Genomic DNA, 22,244 nt, shown 5'->3' on the forward strand with positions numbered 1-22,244 from the left:
AATCCTAGTTTTTGCGCAATCGTCAACGCAACCTTCTTTTGTTTTCCTGACATTTTAAATTGGTAACGAAAAACACAAAACCTAAAAGCACAAGCACTGATCGCAATAAAAGATAAGAAATTAACTCCGACCGGTTCGCAAACACTATCAGGCTTAAAATAACAATCGCGAGTGGGAGGAAGTGGATGTGTCAGTAAGATTAAGACGAGAGAGGGCGGATGAGCGGGCACTGCAAGGGTGAGTAAGAAATCACTTACTCATCAGAGGAGAAGGTTCCGAGAAGGCCTGGGATATTTTCGCTATAAATAAACATGATGTTAGCAAATTTAACGTTTCACTCAGTTTTGTGAACATTTTTATTTTCTTTGCTTTATGCTTGTATTAAAAAAAAAAAAAAAAAAAAAAAAAAAAACACCTTTGTGCGGCAGGCACGGATAATCGGGAGTCTACTGTAGTTTACATGCATTTTAAAGAAGATAAACGAAATGCCGAAGAGTATTTATTTTGTGAACCTCTTCATGATACAGCAATTGCAAGTGAAATTTAGATATAAAAATGATTTTATATTTGAGAATGATATTCCTTAGAATAAGTGCAGTGCCATAAGCAGTGACAGAGCTCAGGCATTAACAGGAAAACATTCTGAAATAAAGAAATTCGCACCTGAAACTAAATTTACTCACTGCTCTATCCATCATGAAGCTTTAGTAGCCAAAACAATCCTTGAAAACCTAAAAATTGTTTTGAATCGATCTGTGAAAATTCATAAAATATTTACAAAGTTTTAAATCGTTTTTTTGAACTTATATTAACGGATTATAGATCAGAAATGCAAAATTTCCTCTGTGATTTAAAAGTTGAATTGCAAAAATGTTTATTTAGTGATTTATAGTTGGCATATTTAGCATATTTAGCTGATAATTTTGAAAAGTTAAATGAACTAAATTTATGATTGCAAGAACAAAGTGTTAATTTGTTTACCATTAGAGATAAAATAAAGGCAATGATAAAATAAACTCGAGCTAATAATCAAAGGATTGGATAAAAATATTTTAAGCTTTTTACCTCTTTTAGAAAGTTTTATAACAGAAAATAATTTGAAAATAAGAGAATTAGCATCCGACATTAAAAATAATTGTTTTTTATTGATAAATAATTTCAACATGTATTTTCCCTAGGATTATGAAAAAGAAAATTGGATTAGAAATTCATTTTGTTCAAATGTACCTGAAATTTTATCTCGTGAAGAAAAAGAATCATTACAGTACAAAGTCCGTTATCCAGACTCGTCGGGACTTAGGCAATTCCCGATTAGGGGTTTTTCCGGATTATAGATCATCAATTTAAATCTGATAAGATGGCCTGCAGAAATTATACAATTAAAAATATGAAACCGTAATTTATGAAATAAAGAGCAATTATGATCTAAAGGGTATCAAAATTTACAAACAAAGAGCTTAATATTTATTTGTTTACTTTATTTAAACATTTCTTTCAATGTAAGTTGTTTAAGTTGCTTTATTTTTTTTGCTAGTACGTTCTCTTTAATTCTATAAACAGACATAATTTCTTGTTCAGTTACAAAGTTATAGTGTTCAAGTCCTGTAATTGCTGTATCGAGAATACCGACTAACTTGTCAATCGAAATTTTTTCGTTTTCAATAACCTCTCTGTCATTTTCTTTACTATCGGAAGCAGTATTTTCGTGATCTAGAACCACACGACAGATTTCGCCATCCGTTAATTTATTGATGATTAGGGCATTGTCGTCACAATGAAAAACTTCTGTTATATCATCTTCATTTATTACCGCTTCTGCAGATTTCTTTACAAAATCCAATAACTGGAAAATTTCACCTCTAGTTTGCGATGTCCGAAAATCTTCAAATTCGCGGCTATCATCTTCATCGTCCTTATCATGAAATATGGTAGCTGGCCATAAATTATGCCAAGCATTTTTTAATGTATCTGGAGACCCATCTTCCCACTATCTTGTGATGCTCCACACACCAGATTTTATGCTAAAAAATTTGAAAAAGTCTTGAATAGTCTTGCCATTGGTCAAGAAATTTAACATAGATTTAAAAAATGCTATATTTGCATTTCAGCACGTGCACTATTCACATATCCGTGGGCTGAATGATAGGTGTACAATTTGAAGGGAAGAATAATATGGATACATTATTTTTCACTAAAACTTAAGTGAAGTATGCACCGAACAGTTGTCAACAATCAGGACTATTTTTGAGTCATCAGGTAAACCAACCGAATTCAAAAGTCGCCGAGCCTCGGGTATAAAATGATTTTCAAACCAATCATTCATCAATGCTTGTGTCATCCATCCTGTTTTATTTGCACGATATATAACGGGGAAATTCATTACTTCTTTAAATGCTCGAGTTCGTGCACGTTTTCCGATTACGAAAAGCTTGCACTTGTGCATTCCTGCAGCATTTGTGCATGCTAAAATTGTTAGTCTCACTTTGGAATCTTTGACACCAGTCGGAGCCTTTTTTGTTGAGGTTGCCAAGGTATTTCGTGTTACAAATTGCCAGAAAAGACCAGTTTCATCAGCGTTGTAAATTTGTTCTGGAGATAATGAGTTCAATGAATTCATCTGCAAATTGTTCAGCAGCTTCAGTATTAGCTGAAGCTTTTTCACTTGAAATTTTTAATTGTCTTATACCATGGCGATTTTTTAATTTGGTTAACCAACCTGTTGAATATGTGCACTCAATGTTTAAGTTCATTTCTTCATGAAATATTTTGGCTTGAGCCATTAGCATTGGACTCGTCAATTGTACGCCTTCGCTGCGATGCCATTCAATTATCACTTTGTCATGATCGTCACTTTCAGCATAACGAACCCTTTTCCTGTTGTTCATTGCAAGTGGGGTGTCGGAATCCACAAAAAAATTTAAAAAGTTCCTTTTTCTTTTTGCTTATGACAGTTGACGGAACTACTCTGATATGCGCCCTCAAGTCGCCAAATTTCTCGCTTCACGCTGCCATATTACTATCTAAATTTTTTGTTTACATTTTGAGCTTTTAGCCTAAAATGTCTCCAAAAACGCGGTTTTCGCACATGCAAAAACTACGTTTTGAACACACAATTTAGCTAAAAATCCGAAACAAAAACAAAAAATTTAGATAGCAAAAACGTAAAGTTTCTAACCAAAAATATTTGACAAGAATCCATGTACACAGCGACATGTTTTAACTTAAAAAAACATCTACGAATTGGCAACGAACGAATCTACAAACTATGCAGACCTCGCTTTAATAAATTAACATAACAACAATAAATTTCAAAGAATACCATGTACACAACATCCTGTTTAAACTTAAAAAAAAAAATTCTACGAATTGCACAATTTAGGCAAGGAAGGAATCTACGATCTACGCACTCCTCGCTTTAATAAAATAACATAACAACAATAAATTTCAAATAATACCATGTACACAGCGTTCTGTTTCAACTTTAAAAAACATCTACGAATTGTACAGTCTAGACACTATACAACAAAGTAAACTAAAATAAATTTCAAACAATTTAAAAAAACAACAATAACGACAGAAATTCATACTGAAGAACCAATGAACATAACATTCTACAAAATACTAAGGAAGAAAGGATAAAATAAAATGCACTTACCATGAATTAATGCGTTTTCGAATAGCAGAAATGTAAATTTCATGCCGCCACGTAATCACTATCGTATTTACATGACAGCCAGACACACTATCCAGAAAATTTATACTATGGTTCACAAATAAATAAAATTACAAATCCCTACTTCTATCATGCACTGCCATTAAAAATAATCTCCCAGACCCTCTTTCCACAGTTCCAAATATTCACTACCCCTCAACAGATAGCCACAATGATATTTCCTTTTGCCGAACTTCAATTCAACAACTGCCATTTTATCTTTCCCTCCCATCTTCTCAGACACAGAGGCGACCAACGAGCTTCAGCGAAAGATTTTTTCAACGTCAACAGGGTTGCGATAGAACACGCAATCGCGCCAGAAACCAGCGCAGAACACATATCGCCACATTTGGTGAAATTAGGGCGTATATTAGAGTTGTACCCAGTTGACTTTCATATACAGTTGACTTTCCAATGTCATACTCCTCGCATAATTTTCAGACAGATATGCCTTTATCCATTTTTTGCAGCAATACCAATTTTTGTTTGATGGACATCGAAACATGCTTACGCTTTGTAAATCCTTTGGCAGCTCCAGAATTGGAAACTCTTTTTGACATAATAGAAAGTTCAAGCTTAATTTTTATAAAATTGCTCTAACAGTCTGCAAAAAATAATAAGCCGGATCCAATTAGAAGATTAAGGAACAGTGCAATCTGCAGCATTAACTGAAATGCCATGTAATTTTAATAAGGTTTTCAGAGTAAAGATCATTTTAGTTTAGCTTATACCGTCCGTTATATATTAAACGTGGATGCATAAACACATTATGCGCAAGCGTAAAGCATACAAAAAAAAAAAAAGTTTGTGGCTTTGAGGTCCGGATTTTAGATCATTGCGGATAATGGACATCTGGATTACGACTTTGTACTGTAATAGAAACTTACTGTGACCGAACTGTAACTGAAGATTTAAAAAATAACACACTTGTTAACTTTTGTATGAACCGAAAAAGAGAATTCAAAGACATTTCAAATAAAGCTATTAAGTTTTTATTGCCTTTTTACACAACGTATTTGTGTGGACGAGGATTTTCTTCCATGTTATATTTGAAAAGTAAATGTAGAGCAAAATCAAAAGTGGATCCTAATTTACACTTACAACTAAGTGAAATAAGACCAGACATAAAGAAACTGTTCTCTCTTAAACAGGCTCAAATTTCATTCTAAATGTTAGAATTAAAATATTATAACTTAAATTTTGATAATTAAAATGGTAATCAATTTTTAATCTAACATTTTTTATGTGTGCATAATTTCTTTTCAGAAATTGGAAAATAATCATTGGTAAATGTAGTGATGGTACTAAAATTCTCCAGTTTTTGTTTAGATAGTATGTGTTAGTCAAAAGGTTGAGAACCGCTTTTATAATATATTATGTTTTTGTCCTTTCTTATTAAATTCATATTGATTATTCTGTTTTTTTCTTATTTTTTGTTAAGAAATTAAGAAGTTTGGTTTTACTAATTATCTTTAACTTATTTGCTACCACATTTAATCAAGTCAGAGATTTCTGATGGTATCTGCAAATTTTATGATGATTTTATTTTTTGTGCTACATAATTTATTTGTTTTATGCTGTTGTTCTTGAAGTACGATATTTTGATATAGAAAACTTTAAAAATATTTATTATCAATCGTTTTGTTAATCAATGCCTCTTTATATTCTTTTTCACCCTAATTTTACTTTTGCATTTACTTTCAGATGTAGCAAAACTTCTAAATAATTATCAGTGTAAAACAAAGGTTAATTATAAATCAATGCGCTACATTTCATTCTCGAGCATGTTGTGCCATCCTGGGAGTTCATCTGATGATGGTGATTCTGTTAAAGGTCGTAATGAAAATGGAAGGAAATCATCCTCAAAAGGAAATGATGGCGGTGGCCGAGATGGTCAGTTGAGGTGCCCAAAATGTGGTACAACTTGTAGTCATGTTGAAACATTTGTTAGTAAGTTTCTGTTTTATTGATATATGTGTGCATTGTATTTCATTGGTTTGCAGTTAGATATGACAAAATTTAACTAATTCTGCTTTTTCTTGCATTATAACTTAATGATTATTTGTATTTGTTAGGTTGAAAATCATTGTTCATGAAATTGAACTGTTCTTTTAAATATACTGTTCTTTTAATTACATATGAATTAATTATATAAATTATTATATTCTTTTTTATGTAAGTTTTTAAGTTACCTTATGTGAAAATATTGTATCATGCTAACTATTATCTTAATTTATGAAAACATGCAACTAGAATTAAAATTTTACTTTAAAAATAATCTGTATATACTTGTGTACCTCAGACAATAATATGCAATTCTAGTAATTAAATGTTCTGAATATTTAATCTTTTCCCTGAGTTAAAATTGGATTTTTTAATTAATTTTTTTTTAAATTTTTAATTTTTAAAAGTCAGTTATACAATATCTGTTTCTTCATATGTAGCCTCCAGTAGATTCGTAAAATGTGACAATTGTCAACACTTTTTTATCATTTTATCTGATGTGGATACAAAAAAAACAGTAAAAGAGAGTCGTCACCAAAGTTCTGGGGAACGAGCTAATCTGCAGCGACGTCCTCCACCACCACCAAAAAAGGTTCGTAAAGTATATTTTGCATTGAAGTTTAAAAAGTAGATACCGGTTTAAAGATCTAAAGAAAATACAGGGTAAGTCAAAACGAATGCCTTAATTCCATACGTACACGATGCAAAATGTAATACATGTATTCATTAAAAATGTACTTATATGCAGAGGTAATATAAGCAAGTTTTGAGTGTACTTCTCACGGATGTTCGATATGTGCTTCTTTTGTTGTATGACATACATCAAGTCTCCAATGTAATTCTTGCCAAACTCTTGTGCAGCATGTCTGTATCGATGCTGGCGATAGTAGCTGTGATATGTGCTTTCAAATCAGTCATGGTCGTTGAACCTGTAGGCATTACAAAGGATCTTTTACGAAACTCCACAGGAAAAAATAGCATGGGGTGAGATCTGGACATTGTGGTGGCCAAGTTAATCTGCTGTAGATATGTGACAAATCCACTGTTGTGATAAGTGGTACACCATCCTGCTGCAGAATAAAGCTAAGCATATCTTTTAGCTAGCAGAAGCCATAATTTGAGCATATCGAGGTACATTATTCCCATCACTTTGGTTTCAGAAAAAAAGAACGTACTGTAGATAATTTCATGGGATATTGCACAAAACACATTATTCTCACGTTATGCTTATTTATAAAAATCCAGAAATGTGAAAAGTTGATTCATCACTATACTAACTTTTTTGAAAATGCGTCATCTTCCATGCATATCAGAAGTGTCTCACAGAAAGATAATTGACAGGGCAGATCTTTAGGTTTCAGATGTTGCACCTTTAGGTATCAGATAATATGGTTTCATTTGCAATCGATCTAGAGAAAGCCCAAAAGATCACAGGGCTCACTGAGCTGTCATGGCTCAAAACATTTATTTCACCTCACACCGACAGTCCCGAGACCTTCCATGGACCTCAGGACATTTATTAAAATTTCAAAAATATATGCAAATGTACATAACATTTAACGGGTGGTGCCATCGCACTTACATGCTTTGGATACATATTCAGTTTTTACTTGTACAATTTGGTCTTGGTGGCAGCAATACATATATATTAGGTATAATATAATTGATGCAATCAAATACAATATAATTCCGGGACTATATAGTTATCACGTCATAGTTGGTATAGTCCCCAGATTTCAAATCAATCAGTGCAGTACTTAATAAACAGTACAATTCAGTGTCTCATCAATTAAATATATAATGTAATGTATAATTCAGTTTAGTTTAGTATAGTAATTCAATATATATATATTAAAAAAGAACACTGTCCATATATTTAACAGATCAGTGACATATAGCTCACTGATCCCAATAATTCCCAATAGTGTATAATTTTAATAGTTCATAAAAGTTTAAAGTAAATGTATGAACTATATGGCAGTTCACAAATAGTTCACTGCCATATAGTTCATACATAATTTATATATAGTTCACAATAGTACTTCCATAAGATACTGGTAAGCAATTCTTAGTAGTTCAAAATAGTTTATTTGCAAAATTATTGGTGCCATAATCAAGAACAATTAAAATAATTCACTGGCATTTAGTTCTTATAAATTAGTATTTATAATAGTTCTTAATAGTTAATAATAAATAACTCCATAACTAGGTAAACAGTTTCCAATTGTTAGTAATTGGTATAGTTTACGTCTATTCAGCAGAATTATCAAATCCATCAGGCTTCAGATTAATAGTCAACATTTGCAATAGTTCACAATAGTTCATTGTCATTATTATTAGTATCATAATCAACAGATTAATAGACAATGACATGATCATGTATAATTTTCAAAGTTAGTGTATAATTTATAACAGTACACTGACACTGACACTGACTTTGATTGGTATCGTAACCATTAGATGTAATTAAAATAGTACTGATAGATATAATAATAGTAGACCAACAGCCATGATTATAAGAGTTCATAATAGTATCTTGATTTGTAGTTTATTATATGATTCCATTTCTATTATTTGAGATGTTTTCATTTCACATCATAAGTTTATGTCGAGTTCTTTAAGTTAGTTAAGTGCATATATCACATTTTGTTTAATGTAAATGTTTTCACTTGATAGTGTAAAGTACAAGACCTAATAAATTATCACAATAGATTTATATAAGTTATAATTTAGCTTTAGTTCATGCAATAGATTTCATCAGTTTATTTTGCAGCATAAATACATTTATATCAGTATTGTAGTAATCTTTCTAATATTTTTCTGCAGTCTTTCTTGTGAAGCATTTGTTCTTAGTGGATATACATACATTTAAGATAGTATTGTCGACAACATAATTATATTGTTTTGGTGAACTAAGGTAAAGAAGTGATTTTAACTTGTTGATTGTAAGGATGAATGTAATCTAAGATGTCATATTCGGTTCTTGTAATTACTTTAGTCACTTTTTGGTATATTGGACAGTCTGGTGCATAAGCAGGGTGATATGCATTAAGATCCATATTATTAGCATCATTATGGAGTTTGCAGTTTATACATGATGGACTTTCTGCTTGGCATTCTCTTATATTGTGATTGCCGTCACAGAATGCACAATAAATTCCGTGCTTGCAGTTTCTAACTGAATGGGTAAAGTCTACATGTGAAGCATCAATGTGAACCAAAAAATTCTGCGAGTTTGTGACTTCTTCAGGCGTGGTTGATAATATTTTGCTTCATTAGTATTTTGAAGGCTAGAGGAGAGCATTCAATTACCAATTTTTTTCCATTGTTTCTTTTGTCATTTATTTTAAAAGAGGGTTTGAATTTGTTCTTTTCCAAATAAGTTGCTTATTTAATTACTTCAGTGACATCTTCTGGACCAGTATTTTTAGGTAGATTGTTTATTGTACATTTCTTTTGGATGGTATTTTGAGAGAAACTATATCAGTGATTTTTTCATTGTTTTCTAATATGGAGTTAATCTTGAATATTTCTTCTTTGGTATTGCATGAAACCGTGATACCACCTTTTCGGATATGTGAAATTTTTTGAATTTTTACACAAATTTTGGAAACTGGATTGTATTTTTCTAAATTATCTTTTAATTCACGATTTATAATTTGAGTCTTTGGGATAATAAGAAGTGTTGGCGGTTGTCTCTTAGTTGGAGCTTTATTTATTTTGACTACTTCTGCATATGATCTGGATCCTTCATTTTGTATTTGATCATGAGATATATCTGCATTACTGGTATTTTGACAATAAATACCAGTTTCCTTATTTGGTGGTATAATCTGTATATTGTTGTAACCTATGGGTGGAACAATATGCAGATTATATTACCAAATAAGTAATCCTGGATATAATTTTATGGAGAGGAGTTGCTTGATTTGATGTTGAAATTCTTTGATTGTGTGAAGAAATGTCATGTAAATTGTTTTCATTTCCATAGTTGGAGCTGATTGGTGATAGAGCTACGTCGTCACAGAATTTTCTTGTTTCACAGCTTATAGGTGAAGTTCCTGAATCCATATATCTCTTAGAATTGATATGATGACTAATATCATTAGAATTGTTTATTTCATTATCTTCAAATGAAGGTGAAGACAAATGTGTTTTTTTTCATCAAGTTTTGTATCTTTTATAAAATCAATCAAAGATTTAATTTTTAGATATAAATTTTTAGAGAGACCTTTTTTGCCAGATATTATAGTTTGTAGTAACGAAATGCATTCCTCATAAGTGTTTTGGATTTTTTTATCCATATTATCAGTTTTATTAATCGTGCTTTGTGAATTAGTATTAGTATTGCAAATCTTTGAAATATTAAGACGTTGAAGAAAATCTGTTGGTTCAGTTGAATGATAGGTATGAAGTGATGTTAAACTTGATGATCTAGAATTTTGCGTTATAGGTTGAAGATAATGTAAATCTTATTTATTTTATTTTATATTTTAAAATAACTCTACAAGTTAAATTGAGAAATATTTTATTTATTTATTAATTTAAAAAGACTATAAATATCTACTTTATATTAATACATATTAAATACCAAAAGTTTCAATTACTGTAAAAATATAAGGATTAAGGATATTAAATTATCATTTATTTTTAATCTTTATGTTATGTTAAATTACATGAGGAAAGTTGAGTTATCTGTATCATTTTATCTTTCAGTATTATAAAAAATCTGATGTGTACACCACATGACTTTCTTGTACGGAATATTAAATTATACACATTTTTTCTTGCATTTCGTTTAAACTTATTGGATTGAATTAAATCTACTTCGCCGAAAGCGCATAAACCACAATAGAATAAATGCATTCTTTAAAATTCACTCTATTTGTTTATAGCGACATTCTGGCGCTAGGTTCACTTAACAGTATTATATTTCGTTCATATTATAACTCAGAGTGCACAAAATTTATATCATTTAAAGAATTATCTAATCGCTACCACTTGTTCTGTTCAATAACTTTATTCTGTTAATTATAATAAAGTTAGAACAATGTATAAAAGAAATTAAGCAAACAAAATAAAAAAGAAACAGTTTTTCACAACGATTGAGTATTTCTCATTCAATAAATTCAGTTCTCATTTCGCGACAAGGCAAAAATACATAAAAACACAAAATATCTGTATAAAAAATTACAAAGTAAATCTTTCACTTATTTCCTCGAAAAAATTCTAGAAAGGATTAAGCATGATTTAATTCGCAATAATAAATAAAGGTGTTATCTTTGTTGTTGCGAAGCTACGTTCTCTAGATTGGCAACAAATCCATTTTTCTGCTGTGTCAAATGTAAACAAGCAATGGCCGCCATCAAAAACCTTATTTGTTGTTTAGCGGCACTTAAACAACCTTAAAATTGTTGATAATTCTAAAAATATTGCATAAAGATTTACTAAAGATAATTAATAATATTTCTTAACCAGAAGATAAGAACAACATAATTCAATCCTTTTTAAAGCAAAAAATGTACAATTTACAAACATATAAGAGTAAAGAAACTGTGATCACTGAACCAGGTAACAGAGTGGATATATATATAAATATATTTATATACGTTTGGCGCGGCCGATTGCAACCAAAATACGAGGTGCACATTTACATGTTATAGTAGTCCTATATACAAAATTTCAACGTTCTGAAGCTACTCGTTTTTGAATTATGCGAGATACGTACGTACAGACGCCATGAAAAATTCTCTTCAGAATTTATTTTAAAGCAGTTTTAGAATTTTTTTGGAGGAAAAGTCTTTTATTCTGTCCTTACGTACAGATATCATGCAAAAACATCGTTAAATTGCATTCGATAGCGGTCAAAATTGATATTTTCGTTGAAATATGCTGCCTGAAACTTTTCGCGATTACAATACTTCCTTTTTACTTCGTACAAGGAAGTAAAAAGATAATGTGAAATAGTTTAATAAACAGATTTTCAATTTTTATAAAGCATTTATTGCATGTGCTATATTAAAATTGATATGTTAACAATGGTTTTCTATGAATTAACAAACATATTAATAAAAATACAATATTTTATAAAGTATTATATATATTTATATAAAAATTATATATTCTGAAAGAGAAAAATTTTCTCTATCTGATGGTATAATCTTTGATGCAATATGTTGTGTTTCACAGCTGTTTTAAAGATCTGACTGAAGTCATTGTAATATTAGTTTAACACAGCATTGTTAAATTTTAACAACTTACAAACTTGATGATTTTGGATGACAATATCTATTCAGTCCTTGGTCGTACATTCCTGTAGATGATATCCTCTTGTGTATTTTTTTGAGGGCTTTAAAATGATGTAAAATTTTTTCACCTTGGACTAGTATTTTTTACACAGTTTAATTTTCTGGTTTTAGAAGCTCCTAAAAATACGTTCAGCACAGTTAACATCTTGGAGTTGAGTCTTGTCTTGTAATAACGGATTGCCTTATGTTCTGACGCTATCTGTATTTTGTTCGGAACTGGTGCTGAACAATGACAGTAGACTTGCTAAGATGAAATTCAAGTATACAAAACACATTTTGCTATTGTGTCACCATTTTATGAAGGCACTGATTTTCTGCCCATTTTGTTTTCTCAGAAATGCTGCTGGCCTTCCAGTGTCATCTATTGGCAACTATTTAAAACTTCCTTATTTTACCTCTGCATGTATGTACATCTTTAATGAATACATTTATTACATTTTGCCCAGTGCACCTATGAAATTGGGGCATTCGTTTTGACTTATCAGTACATCACATACCATGCCTTCTGTGTAAACTTTCATTAGTGCCACTTGCATTAATTTTACTATTATGTAAGATATTTTCAGATCCCCAAACAGAAAAATTACTGGATTAAGGTATTGTAGCATATTGAACTAAATATTTAAATGCAAGTCTTTTAACTGAACACTGTTAAGAAAATGAAAATCTCTTGTTAGAGCTACTAGTAATTGGGTTTAGCTTAGCTGGAAATAAATTTGACCAAACTATATTTGCATTCTGTGATTTCATCATCATAAATTTTGCATATTATTGCTTATAATTGCTATCAACGGGTTTTCAAGCATGTCACCAAATCCAGCACATTTCAGATTGATTCTTGCTTTTAATGCCAATTCCAGACAGTTCAAGGTTTAGTAACGGTTTGGTAGATTCCACATATGTTTCATTTTCATTCCTTACTAACATTTTGCAAGTCAGCTTCGGTATTCATTTTAGTTATGTGACATTGAATGTATATGTCTGAAAACCAAGATTCCCCAGAAAACCAAACACCATTAATTAGAGCCTCAGCATTACTTAGCCCTCATGAGTTTATCAGAGGGGGTTGTCTTTCCCATTGCAAAAGTACCAATTGTTTAAATTAGCTTTTTCCTTGATCTCTAACACAACTTCTAACAAATTTTTTCCACTGGCTGGCAGGTCACTTGATCTAGTGGATGCAAATTTGGGAATTGGTCCAACAGCGGAAATATTGATTTCAGATACAAACCTAATCTTGCAGAAAGTAATGTTCCCAAAGGTTCAAGCCAAGGAATTGTTACCTTTTTTATTGGAGCTAAAGGGGATTTTGACATCATGAAACTTGTTTTACATTTACGCTACAGTGCCATAATACTTGAGGCTGGCATCAGAAAATGGTGAACTTCTAAAAATTTCCAACACAGATCACTGAAGTATATTGCCTGGGAATTTCAAAAAATTTTATTTTTTTTCAACTTCTTTTAACCATTCCTGAAATATAAATTCTGTATCAAAGGGAACACTCTCGTCTCATTCAATGCCCTTTTCCCACATAGTTTGCATTAAGAGTTAAATTTGAACCGCAAACGGATTCAATGTGCTGGCCTCGCTAAGAATGAAGAGATGATGTCCTTACTTAAATGTAAGGCCCTTGCTACATTAACAGTCCCAGAAATTAAATCATGCGTGTAAAGCATTTTAACATACTGCATGCCTCTATGTAGGATTCTTCATATTTTTTAAATGCAGTCTAATTGTAGCTGTTAATAAAGCCCCGCTCACATGCAACGCTCTTTCGTGCAGCTATTGTTTGTATTAGGGAGAAACGGGGATACGAAGCAGTTTTGCCTTCAAGACTGGTTCAGATGCACATCATCTTCCATCCATCCTTTAACCATTAAGCCACTGGCAGCAGTGAATGATGTCACAAATGCGAATCGGATTGAAGGATTTCTAACGTTTGCTCACAACTTTTTTGGCATTGTTAACTATTGAAGCTGTTGAAGTTTTAACTCTTTAATTAATTAAAAGGCACCTAAATTAATTTAAAATGCAATTTATATACGAGACCAAATGGTTAAAAGAAGAAAAAAAATCACGTATACTGCTGAATGGTTTTAAATAAAATGTTTTCTGGCTTTTAAAATTTCAAACTTTGCTTTTTGAAAAAATGAATAAGACGACAAATTAATATTATTTACATTAATTATAAACATTTTAGAAAATATATTATAATTAATTCATGCATTAAAATTGTTTTGAATGTGTTTTACGATGTTTTTAAATAAAAGCTTGTAATTTATGTTCATATTAACCAATTGAATAGCACTAGGTTTTATTTTTTATATATATATGTATTTGAAATTCAGTAATAAATTTTCAGAAATTTGAAATGATTTAATGAAAATTTAGACCGTTTATATTCTTTAAAGTGCATTTTATCAGTTTGCATTTTTTTGATAAATCCTTTTATTTAATGTCCTAAAACTTATATAGATATAGCCTAAATTATTTAATATTTTTACTGCTTATTTAAAATTATATACTTTATAGAAACAATGATGGGTTTTTCAAAATACTGAAAAGGAAATTTATTTGAAGTGAAAATGGGAATGAGATCATATTTGTTTCAAAGATTTTACATAAATATATGTTTTTATTTTTTCTCAGAAACTAATTCATTAATTGCAAAATTGATCCTTAAAGTTATTAAGAACTCTCTAATAAGTACAATAAGAAAATTTGGGGGAAAACATTGAAAACTGGGAGAGAAGACAACAGCAATATCGCAAAATGAGCATATCTTTAGAATTTCCAATATAGAGCCTCGTGCGCTGGAGATAAAAATGTTTTTTTTTCGTACAGTGTTGCCATTACTCGCGTTGAAATCGTTTAGTTTTTTAATCAAAAATTCGGTGAAATGTTAGAAAATATGAAATCGGTAATAAAGCAAGTTTCAAATTCTAATTAGGGCTTGCACATGCTCATATTCTATGAAAGATTACGTTATTCACATTTTAATAGCTGTAGGTACCGTTGTTTTATCACATTGCGAGAAACATACATACATTGTTTGTTTCTCGCAATACATAATACATGCAGATTCTACAGGCATACAAATATTCGTGCAGTTTCTACCATAATACAGATCTCTAATATTTGGCAGCAACAATTTGAAAGGTGAACAAACATTTATAGTGAACCAACCCAAAATGCCAAAATGAAATTAATACTTCTTCTGGACAAATTGCCCATTTGGACTAAAAAAATTTGAAAGCTTTTAGATTTTACATTACACCCAAAAGGGTGTTTTTTTAACATTTTGTGTGTTACCTTTATTTATTAAACATTATGTTCTTTGCAATTAACCCTAAAATTCAGTTCAATAGCAATATGGCAAAATAATTTTAAAATGAGCATATCTCTAGAATTTCTTATACACAGTCTCGCGCGCTGGAGATAAAGATGTTATTTTTCGTGAAGTGTTGCCATTGCTCGATTTGAAATCATTGAGTTTGTTAATCAAAAATTCCTGAAAGTTTTACAAAATATGGAGGAGTTAATAAAACAAATTCCAAATATGTGCTTCCAGATGCCCATATTCAGGTGGAAACACAAATTATTCAAAATTGGATGGCTCTAGGTACCATTGTTTTACTACAATGCGAGAAACATACATACATTTATGCAGAATTTTCGTTATTTAATTTCTTTAAATATAATACAAGGAGATAATATTTGATGGTAACAATTTGAAAAGTGATTCGCGGTTTATAGTTTTCAATGCAAAATGCTAAAACGAAATTAATGTTTCTTCAGGGCAAATTGCCCCTTTGGACTAATTTTTTTTCAGCTTAAAATCATCTTGTCTTACAAAACCATTTAATAATATTCAGGAAAAGTAGATGAAAGTACTTAATAAATAAAAAAAACATTAAAAAGGTACCTTGTCTTGTTGGGGATGATATGCGCGTCTTTAGTCTTAATTTGAACGGTATTTCTGCAATACTCAGCATCAGATAACCTTGTCTGTACTTGTTTACATATGTCCATATTTCGTACGGTTCCATCTAATTTTTTTCGACGATATCGCATTCCCAGATATATATCAACACGATTATTCCACTGGCAGTCCAGCGATTAGTCAGTTGCTCGTCAGCCATGTAGTGCAGTATGGGAAATCTCCCCACTTGCCCTGCTGCAGAGAGGTAGGAATATTCTACCAAGTTCTGCATCCAATTCGGTGAGGCAGTTAATGCTTGTTTGCCATGTGATTGGGACACATTGGAAGAACTGGTTTTCGCTACCGGCCGAATTTGCTTTTGTAAACGGGGCTTAATTGAGGCAAGCATTTGATCCCAAAATTGGCTTGATTGTGTTGAAGAATGTACATAGTTTATATTTCAGACAGTGAAGAAGGAGGCAAGATACATGGTTTATTCAGGCTACACAGCATGTAAGAAAAGGGAAGAAAATGTTTACTCACTTTGGTCTTATTAAGAGTGGGGAAAGCCATTGTGTTAATCCAACTGGGCTAAAGATGTTGCAGTGCACAGAGGTTGCAGGGAAAAAGTGATGTAACATGCAGCAGAATGACATAGTGAAGTGTTATGCTTTGAAACGGGGATATGTTTAATTAAAATTTATGAATTTAGAGATGTATTACCAATTGACTGCAAATAAGTTTAGTAATTTTATTTCTGGTTTTATATTTTACATCTACATATATGTATGCTGTGTCATTGCACAAGTGTTCGTGATGCAATATAAATATATTACCACACATGGTGCTTTACCAACTGGCACCTTGTTAACAGAAAAGTGGCTTTGCATTTTAACATTCATCTCAGGTTTCTTGTTTTATTAATAGTCTCATTTTATTAGCTGTAAAAATGTTTGTAGCTTAGTGTTAGTGATATGTATATAATTATTAAAAAAAAAAAAAAAGAAAGAAAAGGGAAAGCTTGTATTTTTATAAATGAAACAATTTTTACTAGGGAATTTAATGTTAAATGTTTTTTGATAAAATACTAATATTATTTTGTTGTTCATATAATGTTTTAGATATTTGAATACTTGGACAAACATGTTGTTGGACAAGATTATGCAAAGAAAGTTCTTTCTGTTGCTGTTTATAACCATTATAAAAGAATATATAATAATATGCCTCATACAAGCTCTGTAACTAGACATGATGTTGCTATTTCTGAAAATCAAGCCCCAAGTTTTAATATTAGAGGTGAATTTAATTATTTATATTTGATTTCAGTTTAAATTGTAAAATTTTGGTCAAAAGACATTTTCTGCCCTGTCTTTTTAATCTAAATTGTAAATGTGTGTATTTTTTTTTTCATTTAGATCCCCTACACATTTCTGGAATATCACAGCAAAGTCCACTTGGAGTATCAAATTTCCAACAGCAACAAATTAGTCAAGATAGTGATATTAAAAGTAACAGAGGATCTGATATACTGGATGCTCAAACTCATGATTTAAGGCTAGAAAAGAGCAATATTCTTCTTTTAGGACCTACAGGATCAGGTGAATATATTTTTAATCATTTATAGTCCATAGTTTTGTATCATGAAGGAAAATTTTACTTCATTTACTTTCCTAATTTTCTTGCTTTTGATATCAGAAAATTCAGGAGTCTGTCCAAATTTTTGGTTCACTAAGTTTCATTATATTGTTATACTATTTATCATCTATGCAGCTTGGCAGTTGTTGCATTGTGTGAAACATAAGGTCTTTAATTTGTCTTCCATACAGCTTGGCAAATAATTAAGCATTTTTTAGCATGTTGCCATTTAATATAACATAAGAGTTTTAATTTATTTGTCCATTGATAATTGAATCATATAATAAACAGATTGATTTAAAAACAAAAATGCCTATGTCAGTAATGTAAATCTTTAATTTATTTTAATGGTATAGGTAATTGATGTAATTTAAAATATGTTAAACTTTGTAATGCACCCAACTGCTAATTTTTATGAACATTTGTAGCACTGTTGTAGTTATTAAGGCCCACATTATGTGCTTCCGTACAGAGTTCTTTAGCTTTGTTTTCACAGATAATGATATTCTGTAGATATTTCACAGATAATGATATTTTTGTTCTTGGATTCGAAATGCAAAATTTACACTTTTTTATGTTTGTTTATAATTGCTTCTTTGATTAAAACATCTTGGAAAGATCAGTAGTTCGATCTGAAATAGAGGCATCTGATACTTTTTGACAGCCTGCTTTTTTTACTTTTTTTTTTCTATAGCCAAAACCTGTATATTCGGTGTTATGTATATATTCTTTTGGCCTTTTCTGTCCAATTTATGAAATAAGGAAATCATCTTTTAATACATTTGTATATGTAGAGTTTTAAATTCTTCAGCATATTGTATAGTATATATGTAGTGTGTCATTTAAATTTTTCGTAACTAGAATGTTGTTGCTAGTTAGAAAAAAAGATTGTATTTTCGTTTTTATAACTTGTCAAACAAGTAAGGGATGTCATTCTATAGAATAGTTGAGAGAACACCTTTACACACAGTAACAAGGTATTTTAATTTTTTAATGCAAGTTTTCTTTTGGGTAGGAAGTTTAGCTCCCATGGTTTGTCTAAAGTACCAGAGTACCATTATGCTTTTCCATAGGAGATTGCTTATTTACCTTTTTGGTGATGTGATTGAGAAGCTGAGACATAATCAAAATAATTACCTCAAATGTCATCTTGACTTTTGACCACTCTAATAGCCAATTAAAACTGGTATGACTATATGCTATTTATTTTTAGTATTTATGAAAAGCATGTAATTTGAAGTGTTTAGTAAATTTCTAATATTGATAATAAATTTTAGTTATATATATAACATGTAAAGAAATATTTAATAGTTTAATAATTTTATTTTCAGGAAAAACTCTACTGGCTCAGACAATAGCTCGATGTTTAGACGTGCCTTTTGCTATTTGTGACTGCACGACGTTGACGCAGGCTGGTTATGTTGGTGAAGATATTGAGTCTGTAATTGCAAAATTGCTTCAGGATGCTAATTATAACATAGATAAGGCTCAGCAAGGTATGCTGAGTTAATGTTTCCTTAATATTACTGTAATTTGTTATCTTGTTTATTGGTAATATACCAGTTTTCTTTAGCATGCAACTGCATTTCTTTAAGTATGTTATTTGGAGTCATGGGATTCCTATGATGGTTTTAGTATTTTATGAAAGTTTAGATACTTTTTGTAATGTACAATTTAAACAATAATGTTATGCATTTTAATATGATTAGAATATGTGTCTTATCCATTGGCACATATTCTAAGCATATTACATAGTAATACATAGTAATATTCACATACTTTTATGAGATATCTTCATTACTACTTCCTTGTAACTTGAATCTTGCTCATTCATATTTTTTTCTCCGATATTCCTTAGGCCTCAAATCATCCATAATTAGAGAAGGTCAGTGTGCAGATGACTTTGTGAAAAATAGACTAAATGTCAGTTTGCATTTGCTTTGCTGTGATTGGTTGGTTCTTTTATTATGACTTAATGTTATTACTCTATTTTTAACTTAGAAAAGTTAAAAATAGAGTAAATGTCAGTTTGTGTTTGCTTTGCTGTGATTGGTTGGTTCTTTTATTAGGCTGGCATAAAGTCACCGCTTAGAAAAGAAAAGTTTGGCGTGACCTTAGCAGATAGTTTTGGAGGATTTTGTTATTAAGAGGAACAAATTCATAACATAGATAAATCCATTCTAAAATTTAGGGGAGCTCATTCTATAAATATATTCAGAAAGAGAAAAATTTCATATTTCCAGAATCTGGTGCTAAAAAACTGGTAGGAAATACATGAAGCAATACTGTTAACATAAGATGTGAAAGGCAGTCACTATTCATTATATTAATGCAATTTTTTTACAAACATTTATTCATAAAATATCCTTTTTTTAAATTAATAATTAGCTTTGAACAGTGATGTTTTACATAAGTTCAAATATATTTATTGCTTCTAAATTATAAAGGAATAGTTTAACAATATATACATATATATGTTACTATGAGATTACTGGACACTATGAGACTGTGCGTATGTAAATAATTTTATAACGGATAAGTTAATCTCTTCCTATCTTTTCCAACTTTGGCATTAGTTTTAATATTCTCTAAAACTTTTTTACAATGTCTTGCTTTTCATAGTGCATTCAGAAATGATTTAAATTTATTCCCATAATAACCTGCGGTAAACAGTTCTCCATATAATAACACTATCACAGAATGAAATAATTATATTTGTTTTTGGAAGCCTTAATAATGTAACATGGAAATACCGTTGTACTTCGCATTTAAATTATAGAGGTCAGTCCTTTAAACAAAGAAAAGCATTTTACTTTATTAAAAGATGTATAGTTAAAAATTTTAATGGATAATGATTTGATACTAGTTTTATTAATACTAGACACTTCTAAAAAATTCCTATTCTCTGATGTAAATGAGTTCAAGTCCCACACCTTTTTTCTTAGTCATATTTACTATAAATGCATCATTTCGCTGCATTCTCATATTTTCAATGCTTAATGTATCATGTTTCTTCCACAGAAGGAAAGGGAGAAGGCAGTTTGATATCTCTTGTTCTTGTTGACTGATCAACAAAATATAAATTGCATTTTCTTTTTTTTTAATGTTTCAAAGGAATGACAGATGTATTTTGCTTATTTTATATACAGCATTGTGATAATGTGCCTTTTTTGTAATAAAATTAAGACTTTCTCTTTTTTTTTTTTTTTTTTAATTTGAATAGCATGCTTTTTTTTTCCTTAACTTCTCTATAGATGAATTTTATACATTTTTTTTTAAATGGATACCCCCCTTTTTTTTAATTGTACAAGCAGTTTTGCAGTTATTTCCTTTTAAGTTTGAATCTAATTTTTACTTCATGACAATTTCACTAGTAAAATTTCTAATTTATGTTAATTCTGGCCATTTTTGTGTTCTTCAGTTAACAAGTTCATGATGAACTCTTAATTCTAATTTAATAATTTTCCATTTTAATCATAATATTGCCATTTTATAAGAAAGAGGAAGAAAGAAGAATTTTTAATAGGAAGAAATGCTTAAAAAAAAAAAAAAAAAAATTGAACATTTTAAAAATAGCTATGATGCATGAGAAATGCATTTCTTTGACAAAAGAAAATCCTTTAAAGTATACCATATTGTACCAGGATCATATACCATATTAACCCTTCAAATGTTTTGATTGCTTTTATCCAGTCATCGAATTTGTTGTCATCACCTGGTTATATAAAATGTTTTCTTTACTGATCTAGATATAATTTACCCCCCCCCCCAAATGGCAAGCTGTCAGTCAACTTCGGCTTGGCCACAACTAAGGCTAGAAGTGATGACCACTATTATGGAGGTACCTAATAGGTGGGCCGCCTTTGTCTTTTACAGAGGGACAAACATTTAAATCATGCCTTCTCCGGAATTTGAACCCGGGCCTTTTAGTATTGCAGCCGGCTCTTCTGGCCACTATACCATCTGGGCGGCAGATATAATTTTGAGGAACAAAAGTTTCAAAAGCAAAGAATAATATATTATTATCTAAACCTGGCAAATAGGTGTTTAAGTATAACTATGTATGAATGTATCCAAGAACCTTGGCAGCTCAGAGAGCTAAAATCAAGAATTTGAATTTAATATCTAAAAAATGTGTGTCAGCAAATCAAAATCATGAAAAATAATATGTTAAAGTAGCTACAAAATAAGTGAGAATAACTTCACATTTTCTTAAACAGAATTATTCATGAACAGAAGTTCATTCATAAACTATGGAAGTTATTAACTCTCTTAATTATAGATATATAGCATGATGAAATGTAAGGCATTAACACATGTAAAAAAAGAGAGGAAGGGGTCTAGAAATTTTAAAGTTCCTTCATTTATAATTTGCAATATGTCAAAAAAATATATATTGCCAAGATCACATACTATTTGTTTACTTGTTTGTTTTGTATTTATCGTGGCATTAGGTGGCGGGAAAAAGTGTCTAAAATTTATAAAGTTTATCATTTTTTATTTTGGAGAAAAAGAAATAGAAATTAATAATTCACATATTATTTTTGTTTTATTAATAAAAAACAATATTAAAAAATAAGCACTCATCATCTAAAAATGCATTTATATAATTTCACATGACATATTAGAAATATTAGTCAGTAATGCTGTGAAGCAAACA

At 30.3% G+C, this 22,244-nt stretch overlaps 1 protein-coding gene across 6 annotated transcripts in view; it reads left to right on the forward strand.

Moving 5' to 3' along the window:
• The window catches only part of ClpX (Caseinolytic protease chaperone subunit), a 67,427-nt gene that overhangs the window by 19,099 nt on the left and 26,084 nt on the right, over positions 1-22,244 (forward strand). For all 6 annotated transcript variants that reach the window (XR_015039407.1, XR_015039406.1, XM_035351255.2 and 3 more), the window contains exons 3-7: positions 5,417-5,662; positions 6,157-6,308; positions 17,071-17,245; positions 17,365-17,547; positions 18,916-19,080. Coding sequence is in view for 4 of the 6 variants with exons in the window: in XM_035351255.2 (XP_035207146.1) it covers positions 5,417-5,662; positions 6,157-6,308; positions 17,071-17,245; positions 17,365-17,547; positions 18,916-19,080 (921 nt within the window). In the remaining 2 variants the exon portion in view is untranslated. The remainder of the gene's footprint in view (positions 1-5,416; positions 5,663-6,156; positions 6,309-17,070; positions 17,246-17,364; positions 17,548-18,915; positions 19,081-22,244) is intronic.

The sequence above is a fragment of the Stegodyphus dumicola genome, chromosome 2, assembly GCF_044657685.1.
Source record: "Stegodyphus dumicola isolate Sdum_Otavi_A_Nest chromosome 2, ASM4465768v1".
In the NCBI taxonomy this organism is placed as follows: Eukaryota; Metazoa; Arthropoda; class Arachnida; order Araneae; family Eresidae; genus Stegodyphus; species Stegodyphus dumicola.